General features: G+C 49.9%; 1 protein-coding gene across 7 annotated transcripts in view; it reads left to right on the top strand.

Annotated features, from left to right (window-relative positions):
* NDRG4 (NDRG family member 4) overlaps positions 1-11687 on the top strand; it is a 23133-nt gene extending 11446 nt beyond the window's left edge. For 3 of the 7 annotated variants that reach the window (XM_072421686.1, XM_072421682.1, XM_072421681.1), the window contains exons 4-17: positions 2424-2529; positions 3058-3178; positions 3255-3317; positions 3430-3490; positions 4606-4692; positions 4770-4826; positions 5228-5331; positions 5440-5496; positions 6165-6216; positions 6874-6921; positions 9625-9660; positions 9737-9788; positions 10356-10394; positions 10909-11687. In XM_072421686.1, the coding sequence (XP_072277787.1) occupies positions 2424-2529; positions 3058-3178; positions 3255-3317; positions 3430-3490; positions 4606-4692; positions 4770-4826; positions 5228-5331; positions 5440-5496; positions 6165-6216; positions 6874-6921; positions 9625-9660; positions 9737-9788; positions 10356-10394; positions 10909-11063 (1038 nt within the window). In that variant the 3' untranslated portion in view covers positions 11064-11687. Of the gene's footprint in view, positions 1-247; positions 359-2423; positions 2530-3057; positions 3179-3254; positions 3318-3429; positions 3491-4605; positions 4693-4769; positions 4827-5227; positions 5332-5439; positions 5497-6164; positions 6217-6873; positions 6922-9624; positions 9661-9736; positions 9789-10355; positions 10395-10908 lie in introns of those variants that run through there. The other 4 variants (XM_072421685.1, XM_072421683.1, XM_072421687.1 and 1 more) reach the window with 3 other exon arrangements.
* The last annotated feature ends 384 nt before the right edge of the window (positions 11688-12071 follow it).

The following is a 12071-nucleotide window of genomic DNA, read 5'->3' as shown; positions in this document are numbered from 1 at the left end:
GGGGGTTAGTAGAGAGGATGAGGGGTGAGCGGGGGTTAGTAGAGAGGATGAGGGGTGAGCGGGTGTTAGTAGAGGGGATGGGGGTTCTTCCATGTCACTGCTCTGCCCCCCCTAGGTATGGCGCTATGTTGGGGGTTCCTCCCATCCAGGGATTGATGAAGATGGCATTGGGGGGGGTGGAGGGTTTTGTGTCTTCCAATCAGCCAGCTGCTGTCTCTGCAGTAAAAGGAGGGAGGGGGGATATTGGAGGGGAGGCTGTATAAAGCTGATCACAGCGCACAGCTCAGCAGCTTCGGTCCATTCATCTCTAATACCGGTACAGCACCATCGCCCAGACATGCCGGAGTGCTGGGATGGGGTGAGTGATTGTTGGGGTGTCTCAGTATGGGGGGGGGGGGTCACATTTTCTGCTGTTTGCAGGTCTGCGTGCCCGAACCTCCCAGATGTCTCTGCTTCAAGGTCACAGACAGCTACCAATGTCATAGCACAGAGGATGCTCACACACGTCGGGATGCTCTGCGTCTCTGTGCTGCACACACGTCGGGATGCTCTGCGTCTCTGTGCTGCACACATCTGTGCTGCACACACGTCGGGATGCTCTGCGTCTCTGTGCTGCACACACGTCGGGATGCAGATCTGCAGGGTGTGACCTATATTTGACCTGTATCTCCATCCCATTTCTGGTGCATTGTCTGTACTGCCTGTGCTCGGCCCAGCATCTGTCTGACCCATCCGTGTTCTGTATACTGAGCACAGAAATATCCCAGCACACAGCTGTCACGTCATATATGTCACGTGTGTCTGATCATCATCTGTCCTGTGATATTTGCGGTACATCCTCTTGTATATCGTTCAATGCGCTCTAATAGCTGCTGTCATGCTACATCTGCATTATAATCTGCAGTCTGCCGTCACCTCTGTCTGTAAAATATAAACCCCGTACATAGCACATATATGTAATATCACATCTGTCCGCCTGTCATGGCGGTCTTTTGTCCTGTCCTCTGTCTGGCTGTCTTCTGTCAGGCGGTCATGTGGCTGTGTCTTGTCCTGTCCTCTGTCAGGCAGTCCTCTGTCAGCTTTCCTCTGTCAGGCTGTTCTCTAGCTGTCTCGTGTCCTGTCCTCTGTCAGGCTGTCCTCTGTCAGGCGGTCATGTGGCTGTCTTTTGTCTTGTCCTCTGTCACGCGTTCATGTAGCTGTCTCTTGTCCTGTCCTCTGTCAGGCGGTCCTCTGTCAGGCAGTTATCTGGCTGTCCCTTGTCCTGTCCTCTGTCAGGCGATCCTCTGTCAGGTGGTCTCTTGTCCTGTTCTCTGTCAGGCTGTCTTCTGTCAGGTGGTCATGTGGCTGTCTCTTGTCTTGTCCTCTGTCAGGCGGTCTTGTGGCTGTCTCTTGTCATGTGGCTCTCCTCTGTCAGGCGGTTCTCTGGCTGTCTCTTGTCCTGTCCTCTGTCATACTTTCCTCTGTCAGGCGTTCATGTAGCTGTCTCTTGTCCTGTCCTCTGTCAGGCGGTCCTCTGTCAGCTTTCCTCTGTCAGGCAGTTCTCTGGCTGTCTCCTGTCCTCTGTCAGGTGGTCATGTGGCTGTGTCTTGTCCTGTCCTCTGTCAGCTTTCCTCTGTCAGGCGGTTCTCTAGCTGTCTCGTGTCCTGTCCTCTGTCAGGCGGTCATGTGGCTGTCTTTTGTCTTGTCCTCTGTCACGCGTTCATGTAGCTGTCTCTTGTCCTGTCCTCTGTCAAGCGGTCCTCTGTCAGCTTTCCTCTGTCAGGCAGTTCTCTGGCTGTCTCCTGTCCTCCGTCAGGCTGTCCTCTGTCAGCCGGTCATGTGGCTGTCTCTTGTCCTGTCCTCTGTCATACTTTCCTCTGTCAGGCTTTCATGTAGCTGTCTCTTGTCCTGTCCTCTGTCAGCTTTCCTCTGTCAGGCAGTTCTCTGGCTGTCTCCTGTCCTCTGTCAGCCGGTCATGTAGCTGTCTCTTGTCCTGTCCTCTGTCAGGCGGTCCTCTGTCAGCTTTCCTCTGTCAGGCAGTTCTCTGGCTGTCTCCTGTCCTCTGTCATCATGTAGCTGTCTCTTGTCCTGTCCTCTGTCAGGCGGTCCTCTGTCAGCTTTCCTCTGTCAGGCAGTTCTCTGGCTGTCTCCTGTCCTCTGTCAGCCGGTCATGTGGCTGTCTCTTGTCCTGTTCTCTGTCTGGCTGTCTCTCTTTTGCATTGCCCTGTCAGGGGGTGGGGAATGTGGGCACTGATGGGGTAGAAGCAGAGGCTCTGCTGATGGTGTGGCAGCTGTGGGTGGAAGGTGTGGTGGGAGGGTGTGGGGTGTTGGGGCTTTTTATGGCTGTTGGAGGATTTGGGCAAAGGGTTCAAGGGTTTCCCTTTAATTTGGTGTCTCCCTCTCTATTTCTACAGTTGTCACTTTTCCTTTTTTCTCTGTTGTAGGAACATGACATTGAGACTCCCTATGGCATGCTGCATGTTGTCATCCGGGGTACCCCAAAAGGCAATCGCCCGGCAATACTCACTTACCATGATGTGGGCTTGAACCGTAAGTACTAAGAAACTGCTGGGATGATGAGGGATATGGGGGGGTGGGGGGGAGGTGGGGTATATACCCCATGTGTGCCCTGTATACAGAATGTATATTACAGTAACCCCCTGTCATTTCAGTGTGATGAGGGGTATGGGGGGGAGGTGGGGTATATACCCCATGTGTGCCCTGTATACAGAATGTATAATATAGTAACCCCCTGTCATTTCAGTGTGATGAGGGGTATGGGGGGAAGGTGGGGTATGTACCCCATGTGTGCCCTGTATACAGAATGTATATTACAGTAACCCCAGGTGGGGTATATACCCCATGTGTGCCCTGTATACAGAATGTATATTACAGTAACCCCCTGTCATTACTCCGTGATGAGGGGTATGGGGGGAAGGTGGGGTATATACCCCAAAATGATTTCTCTTGGTAGTCACAGATTCATGGGATCTAGAAATGGGTGAATGAGTGAATGGGTGAATAGAGGACATTTATCTTCCTCTGATTGGTTGTCACCAATCTCTTCTTGTGTTCCAGATAAGCTTTGCTTCAACACCTTGTTCAATTATGAGGACATGCAGGAGATCACCAAGCATTTTGTTGTGTGTCACGTAGATGCCCCAGGGCAGCAGGTGGGGGCCTCCCAGTTCCCCCAGGGGTAAGTAGTACTAACCTTGTATAGTGCCTGAGGTTCTGCTATAAGCTGTAGGTTATAACTGCCCATCTTCCCACAGGTATCAGTACCCCACCATGGAGAACCTGGCTGGTATGTTACCGAGCGTGCTGCAGCACTTTGGGTGAGACTCCTAAACTGGAGGTTTGCCAGTTACTGGTTGTGGGTAGCATGGGAGGTGCAGAATAAATGGGTGTGGCCTGTGATTGCCAACCAATCATTTCTCTGTCCTTTAGCTTTCAGAGCATCATTGGCATCGGAGTGGGCGCTGGATCCTATGTCCTGGCCAAGTTTGCTGTAAGTCAATGAGAGAAAATCTAAAAGAGCTGCATTCACCCATGGCATACCCACACATCACATGACCGGAACCAGCTGACCCAGTTTCTGGCTTTGTACCAAAATTCTCAGTAACCAACGTAAACAAATCCCAAAAACTCACCTGAGCACCTATAACCTGAGCCCACCTCCATAACCCTTCCCTTACCCCATGACATGAACCCACCTCCATAACCCTTCCCTTACCCCATGACATGAACCCACCTCCTGACCTCATGACATGAACCCACCTCCTGACCCCATGACATGAACCCACCTCCTGACCCCATGACATGAACCCACCTCCTGACCCCATGACATGAACCCACCTCCTGACCCCATGACATGATCCCACCTCCATAACCCTCTCCTGACCCCATGACATGAACCCACCTAATCAAAATGCAACCTTAACCTGATGCCGTCACACTAATTCCAACCCATTTGTATACCTTTACCCTAAACCCCTCTATATAACCCAAACCCTTTAAACTCTATAAATCTCCCCCCATTTCTCTAATCTCTGAACTCATCTCTATATCCCCACCCTGACACCGCCCATATTACCCTATTATGTGCCCATCCTTATACCCCTCCACTCTTTCCTGGAGCCTGATAATATAATCTAAAACCATTCCCATTACCCCAACCTGAACTCATCCCAAAAACCTGAACTTCCATCTGAACCCTTCCCTATACCTCCACCCCGAACCCATTTCTGTACCCTACAACCTGAACCCTCAGTATAACCCCCTAGCTGAACCCAGTACCTGTCAGGATGAACATGGCACCAATACCAACATACAACAGACGCCATAATGTCTGCTGAAAACACAACTGGTGATCCAATTGAAAAATATGGGCAAAGATTTGGAACCATAGGGATGTCTGGCAGTAATTTCCCAGCCAGCATTTGTAATATTTCTCCTTGTGGCCCCCAGAGATACAACAACCTGCTGGGGAGGGGGAATACAAACTATACACAATGAGGGGTTCTATAACATGGCCAGCTGGTAACCTGTGACTCTAAATGACACTTTTAGACTGTTAGACTTTCTGTCGGGGGAATTATTTCTTCTCCTCATCTCTTCCCACAGCTGATTTTCCCAGAGTTGGTGGAGGGTTTGGTGCTGTTGAACATTGATCCCAATGGAAAAGGTTGGATTGACTGGGCGGCCTCCAAGGTAAGTGTGTCAGAGACATAAGCTGTAGATTTACCTCTGTACCTCCTCTGATCTCCCCCCTCTCTGTGTCTCCGCAGCTGTCCGGACTGACCAGCTCTCTCACCGAAACTGTGCTGTCTCATCTCTTCAGCCAGGTATGGTCATACAGCATTCCTTACTGTGCCAGGGAGAACAGAAGAGCCCCTACTTGTATAGGGACCCCACTGCCAGTGAGGGTGACATTGCTTTCTACTGCCTGGTGTATGGTGATAATTCCCATATTGTAATATTATGGGTTCCCTGTACAGTAAGTGTCAGTATGTATAGGGCTGCGTATGCTGCTTGTAGGGACTCCCAGTGGTGGTAGTACCATGGTAGAGCATTATATGTCTGTTGGTAGTGGCAGCATTGTGAGTCTGGCTCCTCTCTTGTGGTTTTTGTAGTGTAGAGCAGTGTAAGGGTCCCCTATGTGTAGCATATACACTATATATAGTAGCGGCTCAGCAGGGTCAGAGTGCTTTCCCCCTAAATGTAACCCTTTTCTCCCCATCCCCAGGAGGAACTGATGAATAACACAGAGCTGGTGCAGAACTATCGCCAGCAGATCAACAGCTGTGTCAACCAGAACAACCTGCAGCTTTTCTGGAACCTGTACAACAGGTAGGACCCCTGCAGGACCCCTTTACCTGAGACTCCTGTGAAATGTACACGCATGCTGTATGTTGTCACACGTGACACAAGTTCATGGTGTCTCTTGTTACTTTGTAGCCGAAGAGACCTGGAGATGAACCGCCCTGGAACCGTACCAAACGCCAAGACTCTGAGGTAAGTGGCCCTGTGTTTCAAGTGGCAGCCATGTGGCATGCAGGAATCTGCAGTATAGGGGTGTCTGTGTAGCTTCCCATTACTACCCCACTGGAGGTCATCTGTGAACCCCAAAGGTCATGTGACCCCAGATGACATCTGCCAGTCTCCTCACTGCTCCTGTGTCAGTGGATTGTGCTGTCAGTTCCTCTCCATTGCTTTGTTATATTCATCATATTTGTCCTGTTACTGACCTGTGCTCTTCCCGCTGCTTATTTCTTTCTGCTTCTGTCTTCTTCTCTCTCTGTTTTCTGTCTCTATCCCATCTCTGCCCCCCCCCCCCCCCCAATACACCACCGTCTCCCAATCCTCGCCATTGTCTACCATGTCCCTATATCTGGATCTCCACCTCCTTCCCCATCACCTCCACCTATTGCATCTCCCCCTTCCCCCATATCTGCAATCCCTTCCCCGACTCCTACCAATCTCTGATCCCCTTTCCTCTGCTCACTTGATCTCTAACCCCATCTACCTATCTATGACTCCCCCCCACTTTACTATTTATGGACACCCCCAACCTTTTCCTATGCCCTCCTCCCCTTAACTCTGACCCCCATTCTCCATACTCCCCCTTTTTGTCCACCACCCGGACCCCCATCCTACTCTCTTCCCCTTCTCCTCTCTCTCAGGGCTCCGGTCATGCTGGTGGTTGGAGATAATTCCCCAGCTGAAGACAGTGTGGTCAGTTCTGTTCTCTTCTATCTTCTGATATTTCTTCTGTCTGGTACTACACATCTGCATGTCCATAGACGTGGGATTAGATTGTATCATTTGTGTCTCAGCTCTGCTCATACACTGAATGATCCACCAGATTACCTGTGTGTAGTACTTTACTAGATCCCTGACAGAGGACAGACCCTGTGTATAGTGGATCAGTAGATCCCCAATTGTAGGTCATTTCCTTTATTATATTTATAGTTCCTTAGTGAGTGGTCAAACCCACTGTATAGTAGAATACTTGGTCCCCAGTGATTGGTCAGTGTGTAATAGATCACAGGATCTCTAGATTAGTCAAACTTAGTGTGCGGTGGGGGTTCCTTGTGGTTTAGTAAATCCCTGAGCAGGTTGTGTGTCCTTTACATGTCACATGATTAGGAAATCCTAGAATATCGCCGATGTACACCCATGAAAGGCATTGTAGGAACGAAGATGCTGTGGGAAGGTTACATTGTGATAACGGTTCATCAATGTCGGCTGCATGTCCCTATGGAATGCTGATGTCCCGCACCCCGTGTGTTCCCGTCTATGTCCCAGTGTCTGTGTGCTGCCAGAGAATTGTTCTCTTTACAGATATTATTGATTGGGAAATCTGATTTCTGTTTTTTTTTTCCCCAATAGGTTGAATGTAATTCCAAACTTGACCCAACAAACACAACATTCCTGAAGGTGACTGGAACTGTTTTATCTCCTACTTTACCCTGTTCTGGCTTCATCTTTCCTTATAGTCCTTCAGTTATAAAATATCCAATTTACAACCTTCCTAACCCTCCCTAAAGCTTCCAATTCATCCGTGTTATCCTCCATCGACCATCCCAAACTCATCCCCGCCATTAGTATCGCTGTCCTCCATCAACCATCATAAACTCACCCCCACCATCAGTATCACCGTCCTCCATTAACCAATATAAACTCACCCCCACCATCAGTATCGCCGTCCTCCATCAACCATCCCAAACACATCCCCACTATCAGTATCGCCGTCCTCCATCAACCATCCCAGCCGTCCTCCATCAACCATCATAATTTCTTCCCCACCATCAGTATCGCTGTCCTCCATCAACCATCCCAAACTCATCCCCACCATCAGTATTGCCGTCCTCCATCAACCATCCCAACCTCATCCCCACCATCAGTATCTCTCTCCTCCCATCAACCATCATAATTTCCTCCCCACCATCAGTATTGCCGTCCTCCATTAACCATCCCAAACTCATCCCCACCATCAGTATCGCCGTCCTCCATCAACCATCCCAAACTCATCCCCACCATCAGTATCGCCGTTCTCCATCAACAATCATAAATTCATCCCCACCATTAGTATCACCATCCTTCATAAACCATCATAAACTCATCCCCACCATCATAATCGCCACCCTCCATCAACCATCCCAAACTCATCCCCACCATCAGTATCGCCGTCCTCCATCAACCATCCCAAACTCATCCCCACCATCAGTATCACCGTCCTCCATAAACCATCATAAACTCATCCCCACCATCATAATCGCCGTCCTCCATCAACCATCCCAAACTCATCCCCACCATCGGTATCTCTGTCCTCCATCAACCATCCCAAACACATCCCCACCATCAGTATTGCCGCCCTCCATCAACCATCCCAAACTCATCCCCACCATCAGTATTGCCGTCCTCCATCAACCATCCCAAACTCATCCCCACCATCAGTATCGCCGTTCTCCATCAACAATCATAAATTCATCCCCACCATCATAATCGCCGCCCTCCATCAACCATCCCAAACTCATCCCCACCATCGGTATCCCTGTCCTCCCATCAACAATCATAAACTCATCCCCAGTATTAGTATTGCCGTCCTCCCATCAACCATCCCAAACTCCTCCCCATCATCGGTATCGTTGTCCTCCCATCAACCATCCCAAACTCCTCCCCATCATCGGTATCGCCGTCCCCCATCAACCATCATAAACTTATCCCCACAATCAGTATCACCGTCCTCCATCAACCATCCCAAACTCATCCCCACCATCCTCCATCAACCATCCCAAACTCATCCCCACCATTAGTATCTCTGTCCTCCCATAAACCATCATAAACTCATCCCCATCATCATAATCGCCGCCCTCCATCAACTATCCCAAACTCATCCCCACCATCGGAATCTCTGTCCTCCATCAACCATCCCAAACACATCCCCACCATTAGTATCGCCATTCTCCATCAACTATCATAAACTCATCCCCACCATCAGTATCGCCGTTCTCCATCAACCATCATAAACTCATCTCCACCATCAGTATCGCCGTCCTCCCATCAACCATCATAAAGTCATCCCCACCATCAGTATCGCCGTCCTCCATCAACCATCCCAAACTCATCCCCACCATCAGCATTGCCGTCCTCCATCAACCATCCTAAACTCCTCCCCACCATCAGTATCGGCGTCCTCCATCAACCATCCCAAACTCATCCCCACCATCAGCATTGCCGTCCTCCATCAACCATCCTAAACTCCTCCCCACCATCAGTATCGGCGTCCTCCATCAACCATCATAAACTCATCCCCACCATCAGTATTGCCGTCCTCCCATCAACCATCATAAACTCACCCCCACCATCAGTATTGCCGTCCTCCCATCAACCATCATAAACTCATCCCCAGTATCAGTATTGCCGTCCTCCCATCAACCATCCCAAACTCCTCCCCACCATCAGTATTGCTGTCCTCCATCAACCATCATAAACTCATCCCCACCATCAGTATCACCGTCCTCCATCAACCATCATAAACTCATCCCCACCATCAGTATTGCTGTCCTCCATCAACCATCATAAACTCATCCCCACCATCAGCATTGCCGTCCTCCATCAACCATCATAATTTCCTCCCCACCATCAGTATCGCCGTCCTCCATCAACCATCATAAACTCATTCCCACCATCAGTATCGCCGTCCTCCATCAACCATCCCAAACTCCTCCCCACCATCGGTATCGCCGTCCCCCATCAACCATCATAAACTCATCCCCACAATCAGTAACGCCGGCCTCCATCAGCCGTCCTCCATCAACCATCCCAAACTCACCCCCACCATCAGTATCGCCCTCCTCCATCAACCATCATAAACTCATCCCCACCATTAGTATCGCCGTTCTCCATCAACCATCCCAAACTCACCCCCACCATCAGCATTGCCCTCCTCCATCAACCATCCCAAACTCACCCCCACCATCAGTATCGCCGTCACCCAATGACCCTAACCCTTTGATCCTTATTCTTAAGACGAGTCTCTGTCCATTACTCATTTTAATATAATATATTATCTGAGTTTGATTTCTAGTTATGTAAACACATTCATTTATTTACGTCCCGTTTTCTTCTGCCCTACAGATGGCAGATTCTGGTGGACTCCCTCAGGTGACACAGGTAACATTGTGTACATGGGGGGCTCGGGGGTATCACTAATATACGGCGTAGTAACAGAATTCTTTCTCCTGCACAGCCTGGAAAACTGACAGAAGCCTTCAAATATTTCCTACAAGGAATGGGATACAGTAAGTGCAACTTGCCTGGATCATGTGCAGATGTCAGAGCTTTTATGGCAGAATACCTGATATACATGGCGTGTGTCTGACATACGTGTATCTTATGGCGTGTGTCTGACATACGTGTATCCTATGGCGTGTGTCTGATATACGTGTATCTTATGGCGTGTGTCTGACATACGTGTATCCTATGGCGTGTGTCTGACATACGTGTATCCTATGGCGTGTGTCTGACATACGTGTATCCTATGGCGTGTGTCTGACATACGTGTATCCTATGGTGTGTGTCTGACATACGGCAGTTGCTGCAGCTTAGATTTGTCTGTTGCCATGACTGGCGTGTCCTGTGAGAGTGGCCCCGTCTGGTGGCAGTTGCATTGGGTGTCACGGCTTCATTCCCCACCCTTAGCTGAGACATTTGTACCGTCCTCTCCCATGTTTGTGTCCTCTCCCTGTACGCAGGGTACTATGTCTGTCTCTGAAGATTTGTATCTAACGTGTAATGTGACATTTCTGTGTCTCCTCCGCCTTCCCTCATCACCCGTGTGTATCCCTCTCCCGGTCTTTCTCCCTCAGTTGCTTCCCTGAAGGATCGGAGGCAGAGTGCCAGTGCAGGTACCCGATGCTCCCCTGTACTGCTGTCAATGCTGCATGTTCCCAATGCTGTACTCCCCTCTATGACTGCTGTACTCCCCTATAGAAGATGCTTATCCCATATAGGAGCCCTCCCCAACGGGTCCATCGCTCACATGATTTGCCCCATAGCTGCCACAGTCCGGAGTACCACCTCTGCCATAACTACATGCAGCTGTCAGGGAAAAGCGGAGGGTTTCTTACATGATATTCCGGGTAGTCCTGGGTATCACATGTTAGGGGGAAGAACTCTCTGGGATAGATCCACACACACCTCAGACTGGTTTGTCAGTGAGGGGTATTAGGGGTATTATTTGGGTTAGCATGTTCAGTTCCTGTAGAACCTTAGGCTGCTGCTACCCTAATGCATGGGGGGTTAAAGCTGACTCAAGTTCCCGGACCCCCACGTTGGGTTGTTACTCCTTTAGCTGGACTTTGTATTACATAGCGGACGTTGATCTTCTGTAGTAATGCGTCTTGTTCTTTCTGCCCTCAGTGCCCTCTGCCAGCATGACCCGCCTCGCCCGTTCACGCACAGCTTCTCTCACCAGTGCCAGTTCTGTGGATGGAGGACGCCCACGGCCCTGCACCCAATCAGAAAGCAGCGAAGGGATTGGGCAGATCAATCACACCATGGAAGTGTCCTGCTGAAGAGCTGCAATGAGCACCTTCTTCCCCGAGCTCCCCTACTTCCCCATTCATTACTCATCTCTTCTTTAATAGTTCTGCTACCTGCACCCCTCCCCCTCTAAACTGCGTCTGGCGTTTCTTGGGGATCCATAAACCAGGGTGCCGGTAGTTCATCTGGTGTGTTGTCTCTTAGTTCCCCTAACAGGGGTAAGAGCAGATAGGTGTGGGGTAACTGATGGATGAGCCTATTGTGGTGGGTGAGAGGCGGAGAGCCCCCGGACATGGTCTGGAGGTGAGTTTATGGCAGCCATACATTTTATACAATAAAGAGAGAGCTGGGAAGTTTGATTATCATCTGTCGGGCCATGGTGGGCAGCAGAAGTTGCGATTGGTTGTAGTTGGTGGAATTGTTGGGACGGTTAGGGGTTCTCGTAGATTTTTCTTATTTCCTGTCCTGTCTCCCCCATTATCTTGATGTTTCCTCGGTGTTCTGCTGATCATTATTACTAGGCGTGTTCTCTCCGGGGTCCGTGTGCGCAGTGACTCGTCTCTCGTGGTGGTGGATGCTTCTAGTTGCATTAAGCCATCCGTACAAATAATTCCACCATAGTAATGGAAGAAACCTCAATAAAAGTCTGAAATCTGCACATTTCCTTTATTTCCTCTCTGACATTTCTCTTGTCTGGCTTCATTGTTGTGGTGTTTGGGGGAGGGGGGGTATTTGGCATCATCTGAAAAGTTCCCGGAGACCACCAAAGGGCCAATCCCCTTATTCCGCACATTTCTGCCATGACTTAGGATCTTCCAGCAATGGGCCAAACCATTAGAGCTCAGGGACCACCACTAATAAGTCGTATCATTGCTCCCAATCCTCCACCATAAAACGATATCACCCGAGCCCGGAGACCCCGAGAACTCCTTCATCAGACATAACCTGGAGCCCTGAGCCATAAGGAGCCCCACAAATGGTCCATAATATCCTGGGGATCACCTCCTTGTACCATTACATTACCGAGACCTCCGGAGCCC

The sequence above is a fragment of the Pyxicephalus adspersus genome, chromosome 9 (assembly GCF_032062135.1).
Source record: "Pyxicephalus adspersus chromosome 9, UCB_Pads_2.0, whole genome shotgun sequence".
In the NCBI taxonomy this organism is placed as follows: domain Eukaryota; kingdom Metazoa; phylum Chordata; class Amphibia; order Anura; family Pyxicephalidae; genus Pyxicephalus; species Pyxicephalus adspersus.
Note: the sequence above shows the minus strand (reverse complement) of the source record. Positions and strands in the feature narration are given on the sequence as shown.